Source organism: Rana temporaria, chromosome 8 (genome assembly GCF_905171775.1).
Source record: "Rana temporaria chromosome 8, aRanTem1.1, whole genome shotgun sequence".
NCBI lineage: Eukaryota > Metazoa > Chordata > Amphibia > Anura > Ranidae > Rana > Rana temporaria.
This window is the reverse complement of record NC_053496.1, coordinates 47401917-47421016: the sequence shown is the minus strand read 5'-3', so window position 1 is coordinate 47421016 and position 19100 is coordinate 47401917. Positions and strand designations below refer to the sequence as shown.

Here is a 19100-nt window from a genome sequence, read left to right as displayed (position 1 = left end):
TTTTCTGGATTTTGACTGGCTGTTAGTGATCATAGCAGAATTCAGTGTAAGAAATATATAGGAAAAAATGCATGTTGACAAGGGGAGTGTAGAGGAGGGCGGAGAGTCTACTGACATCACAACTCCACCCACCGAGCTCCAGACAACAGATCCACCCACAGAATCTGCAGTTTTTCGGGTCTCATAACAGACAGAGGGGAGATATTTGACAGATAAGGATATATGCAGGAGGCATATATATCCTTATAGATCAGCACTATGGCAGTAGTTTAGAAATAATGAGACTGGGTTTACTTCCACTTTAATGCAAAACAGACATGCTTTATCTCGTCTGCATTAAAAGCTTCTTACACAGCTCACTGTACAAATTTAGCAATGCCGAAGCTTACGGATCTCCCACTTATGCATGGTAGTGACATCATCTTGGCCCAGCCAATAACAGCAGATCTGGAAGTTGGCCGCCCAAGAGGTCAGCGACTGGCGGGGAGACCCGGGGCCACGCATCGCTGGATTGACGGTGACTCCAGTTCTGATTTATATGCAGCTGTCGATATGCAGGCATGAAACTGTACAGTATATGGGTACTTGCTCTATGATTTGAAATAAGGACAACATGTGCAAGCTTTTCTTTTTTTTTTATGTGCAAAAAATTTAAGATGCTTGTATGTATGTGTCAGTTATTAGTGTGTGCATACATTATCCCATTTCCATGTATGACTTGAGTTATGTGGTTTGAAACTGAATTCCAGGTACGTTTTTTTCCATAGTTACCTTGGTCCAGCTTCGGCTAAGTATGCATGTTCCATACCTGGCCAATCTCTGTGGAAGAGAATAATTACTGTAGTAACTGCCTCTACCATGGCTGTATTCCCAATTCCATGCCTGGAGGCTGCCATGCTGCATAGTCACCACTGCATAGCTCCCAATTGTCCCTGGTTTCAGGGGACTGTCCCTGATTTGGAACAAAGTCCCCTTTTCCTCCTCATTTGTCCTTCAGTTTGGTCTGATCTATAGAGTTCTATATAAAATGGACTATTTATTCAAAAATGTTCTTATAAAAAAGTGTTTCCCAGTGTTAAACCTTTCATCCAATCTCTAAATTTCTCCATTTCCAAGTTTCAAAAGGCAGTATAACTCTTTTTTCTTTGCAAAAATTTCAATAAAAACATTGAAACAGGAATAGTAGTGGTAAAAAAAACTTGAACTTCAAGAACTTGTGGGTTTAACTAATGTTATTTTTGTATAATTCTCCTTTAAGAGGGCGTGGCAGGGTTTGTGTTCTATGCCTACATACTTTTGACAATAGGTGTCCCTTGTTCCCATCTGAAAAAGTTGGGAGGTATGCCTCTTGGAGTTGTTTGCTCAGAATGGGTGCCATTCGGAGAACGCATAGCATTTTCTTAATGCATGCAAATCATTCTCTGATTGGATTAAGTGGAGAGGAGGGGGATATGACATCACAGTCCCCTCCTCTTCCAGAGAAATTCTTAAGCCTCGTACACACGACCGAGGAACTCGATGGGCGAAACACATCGTTTTGCTCGGCGAGTTCCTTGTGAAGCCGTCGAGAAACTCGACAAGCCAAGTTTCTCCATTCCCATCAAGGAAATAGAGAACATGCTCTCTTTTTGGCTCCTCGAGGTTCTCAGCAGTTTCCTCGACGAAAATGTACACACGACCGGTTTCCTCTGCAAAAAAATATCTCCCAGCAAGTTTCTTGCTGTTTTTTGCCGAGAAACTTGGTCGTGTGTACGAGGCCTTATACTCATTGAGGCCCTTCTTTGAATGGTGCTTCTGCTGAGCAGTACTATGCAGTAGGGTAGCTGGTCGACACAGGACCAGGAAGGCAGAAAAGATCATTGTTGTAGCGGTATCTTCTACAGTGATAAGCCAGGTATAAAAATGTATATTAACTTTGGGCCAGGCTGGACCAATGTTGTTATGCAAAAAATAAAATAAAAATAGAATTCCGCTTTAAATGTCTATAAAAAAAAAACACAACATTGGGTCTACAGAGAACTATATAGAATTCAGCTCTTCTCACCTGCACCAAATCCAAGAATGACAACCGCCATGAGCCAGCAGAATCTCAACAGGTCTCCGAATATCATCTTAAGGAAAAAATAAATAAAAAGACAGTTTTAGAGGATGAAAACGGCAGCCCACCAACAAAGAATGGAAGTTCCTAAACATTTTACAAAAAAAATCTAAAGACGGTTAGCATTTTAATAACTTGGCAATTGCCCCGTGGCCAGTGGGGAAACCATATCTCTTGCAGCCCATGCTGCTGCAATGGAGCCTGGGTATGGAAAGGGGCCCCTTTGGTGAAGCCTTTAAGTCAAATTGAACATAGAAAATGTGTGTGTGTGAAAATACAGATCCAGTAATATTTGATCATGTGGTATAGATTTGAAAAAGGGGGATATGCCTCTGAAACGTGTTGTCATGGCAATAAAATGACACCAGGCAGGACTTTGTAGCAGGTGTGAGTTTTTGTTTCCCTCTTCAGTGTCAGTCACCTGAGGCTTCCAAAAGTGCACAAAAAAATGCCGGGAAAACACTTAAAAAATGCTATGCTAAGGTGCGAATGTAGCCTCAATGGGAAAATGCGAGTTTGATGATTTTAACTTCTTATTTTGTCAACAATTGAAAGGATTACCTGCGCTAGGATCTGTGCTTCCTTTTCTCTTTCTTGTTTTTCAGTTTTATCCACTACCCATGGATTATTGGAAGCTGCTAGACCCTTGAGTTGCTCAATTGCTTAAATTTAATTGCCAAGTTTATAGTGACTTTTGGACTTTTACATAGAGTGGGGTTGGTCTGATGTGATTTTAAGCGCAATACCACAGTTTTGCCCTGTGTTCTTGCTTTATAGACGTTGCAGTAAACACTGTTTCCCTGTATAATTTTTCTTTGGGATTGTCACTAGTCACAGGTCCACCAGTGTAGATTTATTGCCCTCTTAGCTTCTGCTGCACTGAAATTAACCATTTGTGAGCCTGTAATTTAAAAAATAAAATCCAGAGTGTCTCCCTAGCTAAAAACTAATACCGGTTAATCCTTCTGATAGGTCTGTTATTTTGTCCACTCCCTGTCATGGACACAACGCTGTTCCTTCTGCAGTGAAATCACACAACAGCATTGTTACCCATTGGACAGGGTAGTCTCCAGCTAACCTTTTTAAAGTGGTTCTAAAGGTAGCTCTCCCATGCTTACCTGAGTGGGATCCAGCGATATGGCTCTCTCGGGTTTCTACCTCCTTTTTGGCCGAGACAGCAAGGGTAGCCATTGAGGAGGTGCCAGGGAACCCCATTCTGTACGTCTTATTGTAACACAGAGCAGGGCTCAGGAGCGAGCCCGCATGAGTGCTTCCATAGCAAGCAGCTTGCTATGGGGGCACTCGCAGGATAAGCCAGGAGCACTGGCGGGGAACTTGAGAACAGGAGGATGGGGGCTGCTCTGTGCAAAAGCATTACACAGAGCAGGCAAGTAGAACATGTTTGTTATTTAAAAAAATTAATGAATTAAAAAATACCTTTAATATCACTAAGCATTGACGGCAATAGTTTATTTTTCTATAAAAAAAATAAAAAAAGTTTAGACCCAATAGTAGGATCAACAGATAATAAAACTTTGTTAAAGGGTGTGTTACTTCTACTGATGAACTGACATTTTTTATTTTTATTTTGGCCAAAGTACCATTTAAAAAAATAAATGAATGAAATGCAAAGAAACAAATTGGCTCTGATACTTGTACCTTCTGAATCATGATGGTAAAAGGTCCGAGCATCTGGAAGCCTCGGGTGAAATACAGGATGTAACACCATCCAAGCACCAATGCTACCGACATAGGGACTACCTCCCCATTGCTGTTGGTGACCCTCATTACCAAAACTGCCATCACCATACAGGCAAACGTTATTCTGAAGAAGGAAACAGAAGATATTCTAGTTATTGGGCAGCAGATATAAAAAGCAAATACAAAGCATTCGAAAATCTGGACTCAGATCGAGGCTTGGCTCTTTGTTGTTGTATTTAACGTGATGCATCAGTACGTTGCCCGTGCCCCAGACGACGTCATTTGTGTGACAAATCACGCTTTGTGAGGAGGAGACGTGCTGACGTCATCGCGTGACAGTCCGAGCGCACGGCGTTCGCTTAGCCGGCCGGCTTTCTTTTATGCTGCATACACATCTGTGTTTGTAAGTTTTTTTATCCTTATTAAACTATTAAATTATTTTTATTATACGGAACTTCACTATGGCGAGTCCTTTATTTTTCCGGTACCCCATCTGCTTTGGTGACAACATTATCCGAGGTTTCACTGATTGCCACTGACGGTTGCTGGAATCTACTATTTAAAGGCCCGGGCTGGGGTTTCAGCCGCAAGCCATCCTTGCTTGCCATCTGGTAAGTGTGTATTCCTTACAGTGTTTTCACTTTTGGTGGTGGATCTTTATTTGAATCACATAAGAAAATTTCATTGCTCCATTGTGGACTTTTTGCAACCAGAGTTTTTTTGACATTTTTTCACATATTTGTCATTTATATTTTTATTGTTTGTTCAGTCATATATGCCGATACTACTTATAATAGTATTTTTTCACATCTAATTATTTATCACAGCGCAGCTACATTTTCTTCCATTACTTTAGATGCAGCCGGTGACGTCAACGGCGCATGCGCTCTGAAGTAATAGCATGCCTGTGCCATCCCTTCAGAGCTGTGCCGCAAACTGACTTCCACACTCATGCGCAAGAGTGACGTCATCGCTGGCTCGCCCATTCATATCGCCGAAGCCTGCAAACCAGTGAATCTGGAAGCGCCTTCAACGGTGACAGCGCACCACTGGAAGGCATAGTTTTTAAGCAAGTCTGTCACAATGTGCTAGTATGTAATGCATACTAGCACATTATCACTTCTTAAACTGCCCATTTTTTTTATGTAGTTTACTACCGCTTTAATAAGGTTTTTGCTAGTTATTGTTTGTTGTCTAAGTGGTATATGAGCTGGGAAAGGACTTGCTGCAGCTTCCAAAACATTGTGAGTAATTTCTGCACAGGAGAGGAACCTGCCCAACTGGACAAGACTGCTTTAAGCAAGATCCAAAGACTTGAATAAAACAAAATTGTATAATATTGCACGTTTGTCAACCTCTTCACTACCCAACTTTGACTCATTGTTATTTCCCCCCCCCCCCAATGTATGTCAGGGAGGTTTGTAAAGATTCTTACATTAGGATATGGAAAGGTCCACCAAGAACTGTCTGTCCAAAATATCTGGTAGCTCCAACCCGTAGGAGGTCAGGAATCTAAAAAGAAAAAAAAAAAAAAAACATAGAAAAAAAAAATAGAAAATGAAAAACAAGCTTTAACAGATAAACTTCAGAGCCCCTCCCCTGAGGTTCGAGACATTGTTGCGGTTTGGAGAGTATACCCAGAACTACACAATTATAACCCCAAACCCCCCTCTCCTCCTCTAGATCAATGGTATCCAAACTGGGAGCCATGTGCGGGCCTTTGATTGCTTTCTCTAGCCCTTTGAGCACTATTTCATCCACTGATACCAACAATAGTGTATAATTATCCCCCCTGACACCAACAATGGAACACATTTCCTCCCAACAACACCAATTATGAGACAAAATTCCTCCCAATTACACCAAAGATGGGGCACAATAGCTCCCAATGACACCAAAGATGGGGCACAATAGCTCCCAATGACACCAAAGGTGGGGCATTGATTTGTCCCACTGACTTTTGGAGCTTTTCTACTCCTAATGGCCCTCCTAGTCTGAAGGACAGTAAACTGACCCTGCTCTAAATCATGTCCCAGAATTATTTTGTTTTCTTTTATCTTATTCCTGTAGTGAGAAACAGGTTTAATTACTCTGTGACCCCACCAAGCTCATAAAACTCTTGCAGGAGACATCCCCCGCAACGTTATTTCCAAGCCACCCTTCCCTTTACACCATTAGGGCCTATACCTGATCTTACAAATATGCCCTTTGGCTGCATAACCACAATTTAGAAAAATGTCATCATCTTGTCTGTCAAAAAGTATTATCATCACCTTGACTTATAGTGAAATTCGCAAGCATTATGACTCAGATGCATCTAAAAAATAAATAAAAATAATCATAGACTTGAAAAGTTCCTACCATGAGAAGTAAAATAACCATTGCTCCAATAACACTGATCAGCTCCCCGCCCAGGCGAAGTTGATCTTCATAAGCAGCATAGGCCTCCTGTTGGTTTCCAGAAAAGAAAAGGCCTTTAAAAGGTGACCAATGAAGAAGTTTCCACAACTCACAATTTAGCAAGCTACTTACGCTCAGAGGCTTTTGTACCATGATGATGGAATTTCGTGAATCGTTGTCCTTTGGAATGGACTTCAGAGGCCGGTAGGTGCAACTCACAGTAACGAATACCATATACATGAAGTAGATTGCAGCTAAGAGCCAAAAATATGGTCGACCACAGCTCTGCCATTTTAAACAGACTAGCTCTTTCACAGGGGTCATCTCTAGGATAAGCCGAGCCTATAAAGGTTTAAAACAAGCAGTACAAGAATCAGTTTCATGTCCTGAGACTCATCTCTTTAAAAATGTAATTTAATGTCAACTCTAATCGCCACCCCCCACCAGTTCTTCCTACTCTTTCCATGGAGGCCCTGTCGGCATATAATCTTTAATATTTTTATTATATTATTGTATTGTAGGGGGGGGGGGGAGAGTTGGAGTTGTTCAAAGCTTGGAGATGGAATGCTATGCGGTCGGGCCTTTAAGGGAGTGCACAAAGCAAGGTCCTTAAAGACATGGATGAACGAGTTTGGGGGAACTTGACTGGCCTACACAAAGTCCTGACCTCAACCCGATAGAACACCTTTGGGTTGAATTATAGCAGAGACTGCGAGCCATACCTACATGTCCAACATCAGTGCCTGGCCTCACAAATGCACTTCTGGAATAATGGTCAAAAGTTCCCATAGACACACTCCTTAACCTTGTGGACAGCCTTCCCAGAAGAGTTGAAGCTTTTATAGTTGCAAAGGGTGGGCCAACTCAATATTGAACCCTACAGACTAAGACTGGAATGCCTTTAAAAAGTTCATGTGTGTGTGTAAAGGCAGGCGTTCCAATACTTTTGGTGATATAGTGTACGTGCACGAGGCCTTAAGCATGCCTTCTCCCTGTGCTGTGCACATTCTGTTAACTTGGTGCATGAACATTCTGTGAATATGTGCGTGTCACGAAGCAGTCCATTCACTTCAGTTGGCTGTGTTGGTCAATGGCACTATGACATGGGGTATAACTTTTGGCAGGGCATGTGTGAGCATGTGTATCACCCCATCCAGCCACCATGCAATGATAAAGGTGAGCGATCAGGGAGGAAGTAAAACTGTGGCTCAGCCACCTATTTTTTACTGCCCCCTGGCTGCAAGTGTAAAGGAGGCCTTATTGTGACTTACGATTGGAGGTGAGAGATGGAGGATACATTTCATGTATTAAAATATGCATATTGGCTTTAGTTAAACATTAAGCAAGATAAACTCTAGCCAATATATTTTTTTCTCCTTTTAGCTTTGGATATTTTGCAGAAGGGCTGTAACCTCTGTCGGGTTTTAAATGTCGTCCAGGTCCTCGCTGGTGAAATTTGGACGTAGTTTTCTGTGTTGTCTGACACCTTATACATAAACAGGAAGTGAAGACAAATCTCCCCAGCAGGGGCACAAATAGCAGTAAAAACGTATCTGGGGTTCTATCTTGTCCCCACATTATCCAAACTAGCAGAAAAAAGGTTCTGTCTGGTGTTGCGCTTACATACCTCTCTCTTTCTAGATGATACCACAAGCTCCAACACAGACTGATCCTCATCCCGAGAATCGATGCCCGAGAGGTCATACAGAATGGAATTTATAGGACCAAAAGACCATTGAACCTGCTTACGTTTTTTTAGCAGGTGTTGGAACATCTGAAAGATCAAAAAGGAGAAAAAAATATATATATATATTTTTTATTAAACATAAGTATGTGCGAGAGAAGGGAGAAGAAAAAAGAAGAAAGAAGAAAGAAGAAAGAAGAAAGAAGAAGATACTGTAAGAACCAATGGGATAAGCACATAATTCTAGGCTTTTACTAATTTAAAATAGGCCGAGACCTAAAAATATTACGACAATTCACTAAGGACAACCAAAGGGCCCAGCTTACCACGAGTGATATTTTAACTATAAAAATGGAGATTATTTGTCTTGGATGCATCAACAGTGAAATCTCTATAATTACCAGCTCTGTTCCTGACCACTGGAGAGTTTATCGGTGTTCCCACCCACCCTTGTGTATCCCATCTCCTTCTGTTACATTTTCCATCATATAAAAAAAAGGGATGAGGGGGGGGCTATAATCGGTGCAGCCTGGAAACTCAGTAAAGTTGGACTTTAAAGTACGTCTAAACCAAGAATGTTAAGAATCAGTAAACCTTAAAGAGGTTGTAAAAGGTAAATGTTTTTTCACCTTAATGCATCCTATGCATTAAGGTGAAAAAACATCCGACAGCAACCCCCCCCTGTTTTTATTTACCTCACCCCTCTAAAGTCCCGCGTGCGTTCCCTGTCATCCTGTTCGGTTCCCAGTCTGGCCATTGATTGGCTAGGTTGGACGGATTGATAGCAGCGCAGCCATTGGCTGGCGCTGCTGTCAATCACATCCAATGATGCGGCGCACCGGGGGGCGGGGCCGAGTGATTCAGTTGGCGGCTATGGCCGCCGCTGTATCACGGGAGCGCGCTCGCAAGAGCGGGAGCTTGCATGAAGGTAGAAAGCTCTTGTGAGGAGGAGCCGAGACAGCCGCCGAGGGACCCCAGAAAACCGGGTTTGGGGACAACCTGTGCAAAACAAGCTGAACAGTGGAGGCAAGTATAAAATGTTTGTTATTTTACCCCAAAAATATAAAAATTTGACTTTAGTGTTCCTTTAAAAAAAGGGAAGAGTTACAAGGACACTGGAATTTTGGCGGGATCAACTGGGATTTTCTGTGCCAGTTAAAAATAAATGGATGCAGCTACCACATCTAAAGGCTGCGAAACTATGATATTTTAAAGCATTGGGCTCCAAACTGCGGCTCAGGGACTGGATGTGGCCTTTGTGTGCTTGCCTTTACCCGGGGGAACTAAACCTCCAGGTGACACAAATGATGGGACACCATTTCTCTTACTGACAGCATTAAAGGGACACTATTCATCCCACTTACCACATCCGGCCCACCCAAAGCCTGAAGGACAGTAAACTGGCCCTTTGCTTAGAAAGTTTGGAGACCTCTGATTTAAAAGGATAAGTACAATTTAATACAAAGTGCATTTATCCTTTTTGCTCCCTTCCCCTCACCCAAATTATTCCACCTACTCCTCCACAGATGCATACCTAGTGTATTTCTTTGACCATCATTGACTCCTTGCGTAATAGCACGGCGCCTAATGACATTATCCCCACCAAACTGCTGAAGGAATGCGCCGATATTCTAGCACCACCTATCAAGCAACTTATAAATCAATCATTTAAGGAAGGCTTGGTACCCACCCTGTTGAAACCGGGCACAATCAAACCTATCTTGAAGAAACCCACCCTCGACCCCAAGGCCCCTGAAAATCGTCATCCCATAACAGGCCTGAACGTCCTCTCCAAGGTAATGGAGAAAGCAGTGGTACAACAGCTGCAACAGCATCTAGATACCCATAATTTGCTCGATCCTTTTCAATCGGGTTTCCGTTCCGGGCACGGGACGGAGACAGCACTGCTCAAAATATGGGACGATGCTTTCGAGGCTGCAGACGAAGGAGAATCTTGCCTTCTGGTTCTGTGAGACCTAAGCGCAGCATTTGACACAGTAGACCACAAACTCTTACTGACTCAGCTAGTTGAAGTAGCAAGAGTCACGGAAGGTGATTTGTCCTGGTTCGCCTCCTTTCTGGAAAACCGTTCACAAACAGTGAAACTTGGTCCTTTCACTTCTGAAAAACGCACGGTGTCATGCGGGGTCCCTCAAGGATCCCCCCTGTCGCCGGTACTGTTCAACATCTATCTTCGCCCCCTCTTTGAAATCATCAGCACCCAAAAACTACTTTATCACTCCTATGCAGATGACACACAACTGTATTTTCGCATCTGCAACAAAAAGGATCATCATCTCGGTCTAGAGAAATGCCTCTCTTTGATAGAAAACTGGATGAGTTATCTTAAACTCAATGGGGCGAAAACAGAACTTCTTCTGTTTCACACCAGTCGTAAGAATCAACCAGCAACACCCCGGACACCTCCGCCCATTCTGGGACAAATCATCACCCCTAGCACCAAAGTCAAAAGTCTCGGGGTCATCTTTGACACCCACATGACAATGGATGCACAAATAGGGTCAGTAGTCAGCGGATCTCACCATCTGCTGCGCCTACTACGCAGACTTATCCCATTCATTCTCAAAGAAGACATAGCGGTCGTAGTGGGAACAATTGTGAACTCCAGACTGGACTATGCAAATACCCTTTACCTCGGACTCCCAAAGTACCAAATCACTCGTCTGCAGGTCGTTCAAAACTCGGCCGCCAGACTGGTGACTGGGAAAAAAACCCTGGGAATCGATCTCACCTTCACTGAGAACCCTTCACTGGTTGCCAGTAAAAGATAGAATTGCGTTTAAAGCATTCTGTCTGATACATAAGTGCATCCATGGGAAGGCCCCCCAATATCTATGCGAAAAAATGAAAGCTCACAACCCCAATCGCGTTCTGCGATCCACTAACCAAAATCTGCTCCAGATACCCAAAGCCAAATACAAGTCCAAAGGAGAGCGAAGATTTGCGCTCCAAGGTCCCAGACTATGGAATGCTTTACCAACCAGCATTCGGTTGGAGGAGAATCACTTGACCTTTAGAAGAAAGATCAAAACTCATCTCTTGATATCAAAAGAGACAGGAACAGCGAGCGCCCAGAGGCGATTTAGTTCGCATGTGCTACGCTATACAAGTTCTTCACTCACTCACTCACTCATGGTTTTGCTGTTTATTTACATCCAGCGATGCAAGTTTTGGCTGCCCTGGTGCTTTACAGCCCCATATAATTCTTTAGGGCTGCATCTCAAGGCCAGAGATAAATCAGAGATGGTCTCATAGAAAACTATGGGGCCGTTATTTGCAGGTGCGACCAGGGCAGTAAAAACTGGATATAAACAAACAGGAACCATGGCTATCAGAATAATGCTGGCCATACACTATATACGAAAAATCAGCCTAACCCATATTCGAAAAACGAATATTTGGCCATGAGCACCAACGATAGTGCCATTATGTAATGACTGATAAATTGTTCAGAGGACATAAACAAAAAATAATAATTTGGTTTTTTTTTTTTACATATACCTAAAGCAGACAGTTCCGATGGAAAACACATTAATCTTTCAATTTATCGTTCGTTCGGCAGAAAATTTCCAAACTTGTCCTTCGTTTTTTCCGCTCAAAAACGTCCAAACGATTATCTATTTTGTGCCCATTAACTGGCCAAAAAAAAAACCGAACTGTCTAAATGACCGAATTTCGGCCGATTTTTCGTATAGTGTAAGGCCAGCATAAGGCATATATCCACTGTGGAGAGGGAGGGTGGGTTTTCTGCCAGTACAGATAATATCATTTGAACCTGCCAAAAAACAGCATCCTTGTAACTTCCTGAGTTTTTCTGAAACCACCCAACAACTACACAGCCACTCTCCCCATTTAATGGAGAAGGGGAGTTGTTCTGTAGTCCTATACTATGGTAACAACTAGAAATTATGCAATGAGTGCGCAAAATACATTTTCACTAGGTGATAACTAAAAGAAAAAAACTGACACAATTATACAGATGCAGCACTTAGTGATTGTCCAAATACAAAAAAAGTGTATATATTTAAAACCTGTTGCATTTCCTTTTTAAATATATATATGAACCAACAAAAATGTAATCGATAACCAAAGTAGAAAATGTCTCAGTAAAAAGTAAATATAGATTGGTGAACAGATCACGAATCAAAATGCATTTATATAAAATAAGGTTTCACAATTTAAGTTTTTTTTCCCCCATTTATATTAAATGTATTTGTTTGCAAAGTGTGTTATTGGCAGGATCACCAGGTGAAGATAAATGAGAAAAAGCCTTTAAAAGAAAAACCTAATGCAACCACTACATCTAAGGACTAGTTAGTTGCAATATTTGACATTTTTGTTTTTGGGTTTAGATACGCTTTACGTTTGTTACTCACCCCAGACAGCTGCACTATGTATGTTACACACCCCAGAACCCTGCACTATGTACGTTACCCAACCCAAACCCCTGCACTATGTACGTTGCCCAACCTGAACCCCTGCACTATGTACATTACTCAATCCTAGACCCCTGAACTATGTAAATTACTCAACCCGGACCCCTGATCTATTGACATTTCACAACCTGGACCCTTGCACTCTTTACATTACTAAACTTCTGACACCTGTACTCTGTACACAGGAACATGCTTTAAGCCCCTCCCTCTACTCCACCCCCATTCTCAGGAATTCAGTTTTTCAAGCTCATAGACATGTAGATATATTTTGTCTGGAGCTCTGTTTTGAAGCTTTGACTGGTGGGAGAATGGAGGAGATCATCACTTTGCTGAGGGTTCTGTATATGCTCCCAATTCACAATGGACAATGAAACACCGGAGTTGACTCACCTCAATGTTTCCCTCGGATGCAGACAGCTTGAATGGAGTGAGGCCCATGAAATTTGGGATCATCTGCACGTCAACGTCGCTGCCTTTCTCATCGTAGGACAGAATGAGATCATACATCATGCAGGAAATAGTCTGGTTGGGCTGAAGGGTGAGGATGTGGAGAACCGTATTTCCTAGAAATTAGACAATGGTTGTGATAAAACACCATCTTCAATCTTTTCAACATTTGTGAATGGAAGGGTTAACATTCACATGTAGTTGTCAAGGTAAATATAGTACAGCTTCTTACCATGGGAGTCTTGAGCCCGAATGTTGGCTCCGCTCTCTATCAGCAAACGTACAATGGCCTCATTGCCAACACAGGCAGCAAAGGACAGCACGTGTTCACCTAGAGAGAGGATAGGGCCAGGTTAGAAGATCTGAAATCTCTTAAGGTGAGAAGGGCTGAAATGTAAAATGATGTTGCAGAAAGCAACCAAACTTTCCATCAACCATTTACAGACAAGTGTGATAACTGAACCATGTGTGTAGTAATACTTCTTAAAACAACAGGTGATTAGTCGATAGGTAGGAACTTTTTGACACAGTTGTTAGGTTAGTAAGGACTTGGGCTATGGAAGCAGTCTAAAACATTGGTCAACTTTTCATTGATCCTCTATAATCTTTTAGCAACATAGACAGCAAATACTGACCAAAGTAGAAGAGGTTTTCCGGACTGTAGGAGAAGAAGGTCCCAGTGGCGCGAGGATAACACACATCCGCACCTTTTTGAATCAGCAACTTTACCAAGTTAATGTTCTGATTGACAGATGCAACGTGCAAGGCAGTTTGTCCTACAAGTAGATGAAATTAGGATGAAGTTCACAGACTAGTGCATTTGAAACTTCAGCAATTTAAAGAGCTTCCACCTCATTTTCGGTCTGAAGGATGTCTAGCATCATCTAACTCATAAACTTATAAAACAATTAGATTTGCAGTTGAAAAAAAAGATTTGTCATGGTCTCTTTACTGAACTTTTATTCTTATTCTTCTTATTATTATTCAAAATGTATAAAGCGCCAACAGTTTGCACAGTGCTTTACAATATAAAAGGTAGACAATACATCAACAGTACAATTCAGAAAAAGAGAGTTAGAAGTGTCCTGCTCCTGAAAGCTTACAATCTAAGAGGGTGGCGCTGGTGAAACAAAAAGGTAGTAACTGTGAGGGATGAACTCATGAGGGAAGTAGAAGATTTGGTTATTAGCTGAAGGCAGGATAGGCCTCCCTAAAGACATGGGTTTTCAGGGATCGCCTAAAAGTGGACAGAATAGAAGATAACCCGGAACAGATTGGGGTAGCGAGTTAAAGAGGATGGGAGAGGCTTTGGAGAAGTCCTGGAGACAAACATGGGAGGAGGAGACACAGGAGCTAGAGAGCAGAAGGTCTTGGGAGGAGCAGAAAGGATGGTTTGGGTGATATTTGGATAGAAGATTGGTGATGTAGATCAGGGCAGAATTGAAAATGGCTTTGTATGTTATTGTTTTGAATTTTATTTGTTGGGCATTGGGAAGCCAGTGGAGGCATTGGCATAGAGGAGTGGTGGACACTGAACAGTTGGTAAGGTGGATGAGTCTGGCAGTGGCATTCATGATAGACTGAAGATGGGATAGCTTGCAGTGCAGTGGACCAATAAAGAGGGAATTACAATAGTCAAGGCGAGACATAACAAGGGAGTAAAAAAGTTGTTAAGTGGTGATAATGGTTAGAAAGGGGCATATTTTGGAGATGTTCCAGAGGTGAAGTCTGCTTGATTTAGACAGTGATTGGATTTGGGGCTGAAAGGACAGGTCAGAGTCCAGGATTACATATAGTACCCTGGCATAAGGGGTGGGACTGATGGTTGTATTATTGATCTTAATGGACAAGTTGGGGGGGGGTCTTATAAATTGTATTTTACCAAAGAAAAAAAAAGTCACAATGTGAGGGTCTAACCTCCATACAAGTCAGAGGAGAACGTCTGGTTGACCAGATCCGGGGCAGCTTCCAGCAATAACTTTGTGGCCTCCAGATTATCATACAAGACTGCCACGTGCAAAGCCGTCTCTCCAACCACTCCTAAAAGAAACCATAAAACACATAAATTCATATAGGATGTCCATCAACTCACCAAATGCTAAAGAAGACCTCAAGGGTCACATGCTAAAAAGGAGACCTCAAGGGTCACATGCTAAAAAGGAGACCTCAATGGTCACATGCTAAAAAGGAGACCTCAATGGTCACATGCTAAAAAGGAGACCTCAGGGCACACATACGTAATAAGACCTCAAGGGCCATGGTCAGGAAAGCCCCAGCCATAGTACAGGTAAAGGCTCAAGGTGCATACAGGCGCAGATATGTGGGTACTTGCCTTGCTGTGTATAGATGTGAGCATGCGCGAGCGCACTCGCACCTGCCGCCAACACTGGCACAAAATGGACTATTTTTAAGTGCAGCAGATGTACTAGCCAGTGCTGTCTGATCTACAGCTATTCCCATGTTCCTGCATCTGTTCATGTGTTTGACCCGCTCCTGCTCATCTGCCTGCTTAGTGTTGCTGACCTCTGCCTGTATCCTAACCATTCTCTGCTTGCCGTCAATGCCTGCATATGATCATCTGTTAACTGAATGCATGGTCAAATAAGCAAGGTTATCTGTCTGTTCTCCTCTGCAAGCTACCTGCTCCCTGCTGGTTCTTCATCTGCCATGTGTTGCCAGATTATCCAGTACCTGTTACAAGCCAGCTGCCCACTGTTCCTGCAGACCCACCTCTGGCAAAGCATCTGCTACTCACGGCTATGGTTGGCTGAACAACTTACAGGCACTCATACTTCGCTGCGCTCTTGCGGACAGTGGCTCAACATCAGAGGTCCCTGAGTCGGGGAAGTAATAGAGGCCTCCCCCTACACATCAAGCTCTGCTATAAGGTATGTGACTGTTATATTCTGAAGAAGACCTCAAGGATCACATGCTAAAGAAGACCTTAAGAGTCACCAGCTTTTTGAAGCTTTTCTACTTCTGTGCACCCAACTCAGAGATCTTCAAGCTGCAAATCCACTATGGAGCCCAATGTTGTTAAAAGCAATCCACAGGCTTTTATGTGGCCAACAACTCATGTTAGCAGCTGGGGGGCAAAATCATGCTGGAACCCAAACTTAACTGTGGAAAATCTCTGGAGTGGGGCACAAAAGTTTTTCAGTACATTATTATACTGACCAATCCAGAGACCTCCCAGTTCTGGAGCTTTTAATATGTGGATAAAATTCAGATCCACCCTTCGAGGCAAGCTCTCAAACTCCTGCACATGCATGGTCCACTATCAACTCTGTTGCAGCATGGCAGAGCTCAGAGTTACTGCAACAGGGGAGAGAAAGTGCATGCAAGAGGTTTTGTATCGAACAAAGAGCTCACGCCTGTGATGGTGGGGGAAAGCAGTAGCTGCTGTAAGTGTCTTAGCGACACTCTAGCAACAAGGCAGGACAAGGGGATGCCACTTCTAGGAGTCTTTCAGCCAGGATTCGGAGGTACATAGAAGGTATACACCTATAGAAAGAGCAGTATTCAACTTTAGTTAAAGCTGCGCAGTTTGTTAGGCTTAGGCAGATGGAGGAGGTGAACTAACCCTTTAAAGTGGTAGTAAACAGCATTTTTTTCCTTTCACCCTGCAAGATAATTGCAAATCATGCTAGCACATTATGAAATTCTTACCTTAGAACAAAGTCTTTCAGCGGGGCGCTGTCGCTGCTGACAGGGCTTCCACCTTCACCTGGTCTTCCTTCCGCGTTCAAATCCTCCGGCCGTCCGATTGGCCGCACCGCTAGTACGGGTATGCTGTCCCTTCAGAGTGCATGCACCGGCTGCATGCAGTGTAAAGATCTCCTAAACCATGCAGATTTAGGAGATATTTACTAGTACCTACAGGTAGGCCTTATTATAGGCGTACCTGTAGGTACAAGAGCCAAAAAAAAGACTTTACTACCACTTTAAGCTCTAATTTCTCTAAAGTACCAAGCTTCCCTACCGACTCTTCAGTTTCTCAGCAGTGGCTTTTCTCGGTACCAGGGCTTTCAAGAAGGGGTCCTCTGGAACTTTTAGACCATTCTGCCAACAGCAAAACTCACTGAAGTACATGGTACGTTATAGCACAACTACTTCCAACAATGCAATTTATAGCACATCTGCTTCCTGCTGAAATATTGTGGAAACTTTTTGCCAAAATGCAGCACAGGCTCTCCCAAGATGGCATCAAGACATTAGTCCTATGCTGGGCTCCACAAAACAAGTAGAGAAAAATCTCAGCCACGGCACACCACACAGGCCCATCATGTAATAGGCGATAGCAGCCTCAGCTTAACTTCATCCAGATTCCAAAAAGTTTCGCCCCACCCATGGGGCTTAGTCATAGGTCGGTTATGCAATTATTTGCAAAATAAAAATAATGTTTTTTTATTGTAGTTAGTTTTTACTCCTGACCATAATCATTATGCATTGTACATTCCTTTTAAATACAAAAATCACATAGAAGTGAATTGTAAAGAGCTACTTACCTCTGACATAAAGGTCAGTGCTGTCACAATCCAGCAGTTTCTTCATTGCCCCAACGTCATTCTCCCTGGCTGCATTGAGCAGTGGACACTCGCTGATCCTAGATACAGAAATAAAAAAAATATATAAAATGTATCTATACATGTTAATGGGCTATTAAAGCTGAACTCCAGGCAAACCGATGAAAACGATTGTGAATCCTCACCTTGTAAAAAACAACTCATTCAGTTTAAAATAAAGATGGAAAGGCAAAACATTGGTGTATATATATATATATATTTTCTGTAAATTTTTATAGCACTGATCAGTGAATAAATGTCAGTGGTCCCAAAAAAGACGTCAAAAGTTTCAAATCTGTCTGCTAAAAGTCGTAAAGAGAGATATCCAAGCACTAGGAACAGCAGCTTTCTCTCTCTCCTCCCCTGTCAGTACGGGGATCTGTCTGTTTACATATCCCCCTTCTTTTCCCATGATCGCGTGTAACCGGCAGACATTGCAACCACGCGCATCGGGATCCCCGCCATGCAGTGGGCGCGCGCACACCTGCTATGGCTCTCAAAAGGAGCCGACATACACCTACGGCGATTTGCAGGAACGAGACGACCTGCCGCAGTACAATGATGGCGGCTGGTCGGCAAGTGGTTAAAAGTATATTAGCCAACATACACCTACAGCGATTTACTGAATGATTTTCTGTTTCTGAGCTAATGTGGGTGGAACCCCTAATAAATGGGGGGAGACACAGTAGACATGGTACATCATCACATATGTCTTCATGACTTCTTTGACTAGGGGGTCATATTGGCCTGGTAAGCTTCCATTTGCTACCACATGGTGGAGGCTTTGGACCCATAATTGAAAGTAAAAGAAAAATCACATATTTTTGATTGCACCCAGAAAAGTTAGAGAGGGCAAACACTAGTTCTTGTGACCTGGTTGCGCCAATGGATTACCTTAATTTGCAGGGATTTCCCCCAATTTCTTATTTTTGCTATGGGACAAGAAGTGACGGTAATTCTCCCCAATGGGGCACTCAGGTCCAAATGAAAAACTGACGGGTTAGAACCCTCCCTTACGCTAGCCAAAATGCCTATGGTTCTACTTTTATTGTGAAATCATCTGCATTAGAAATAGGAAAAGTCTTGTCTAAAGTCTTATCTGTAAAAAATAACTCAGAACGCTGGTAGGTGTGTCAATAACTGATGGTTCCATAGGGACTGAGATTCTGAATTATCATAAGACAAATGCATGAGCAGAATTCCAGAGAGTCCTGGCTTATATATCATTGTAAATATAGACTGTGAAGAGATAGATTCACCTTTAATTAAAGTTCAGGCCCCAGAGAACTCGCATGCAAATATACAACATAATTGCTAGGTGGAGAGTCCTATGCAAATATATATAAATACTCCAAGAACATGCCTATTTCACTATCTAGATGTTAAAAAAAAAGGTTCACATAGCAGTTACATCATTGTGTAATCTTGCTGGAATTCTTTTTTTAAAGTGAACCTGTACTTTTCCACTCTAATCTACTTCTAGCCAGCCAACATTCTTCTGGAAGTTTAGCTGGGCTGAGCAAGTCAAAAATGTTAAAGCTGGACTCAAGGAAGATGCAGCTCTGTGATTATTAATAAATTATAATTATATAGGAGGGACCCAATTCCACCCTAGTATATGCATCAATAGGAGTAGTTATTCAGATTTACCGAAGAAGGCATCTATGTTGACTATTAGGTACCCAGAAGAGATATGCTCTGTTCCAGAAATAAAACATTCTGACCAAGGGGCAGTGGTTGATGGGAGT

At 42.5% G+C, this 19100-nt stretch overlaps 1 protein-coding gene across 1 annotated transcript in view; it reads right to left on the bottom strand.

Annotated features, from left to right (window-relative positions):
* The window catches only part of LOC120946900 (transient receptor potential cation channel subfamily V member 6-like), a 50046-nt gene that overhangs the window by 6500 nt on the left and 24446 nt on the right, over positions 1-19100 (bottom strand). The window contains exons 2-12 of the mRNA XM_040361723.1: positions 17296-17393; positions 14705-14827; positions 13423-13563; positions 13020-13118; positions 12731-12903; positions 7827-7973; positions 6332-6541; positions 6161-6247; positions 5235-5311; positions 3758-3923; positions 2045-2111 (exon numbers count right to left, since the gene is read on the bottom strand). Coding sequence (XP_040217657.1) covers positions 2045-2111; positions 3758-3923; positions 5235-5311; positions 6161-6247; positions 6332-6541; positions 7827-7973; positions 12731-12903; positions 13020-13118; positions 13423-13563; positions 14705-14827; positions 17296-17393 — 1388 coding nt within the window. The remainder of the gene's footprint in view (positions 1-2044; positions 2112-3757; positions 3924-5234; positions 5312-6160; positions 6248-6331; positions 6542-7826; positions 7974-12730; positions 12904-13019; positions 13119-13422; positions 13564-14704; positions 14828-17295; positions 17394-19100) is intronic.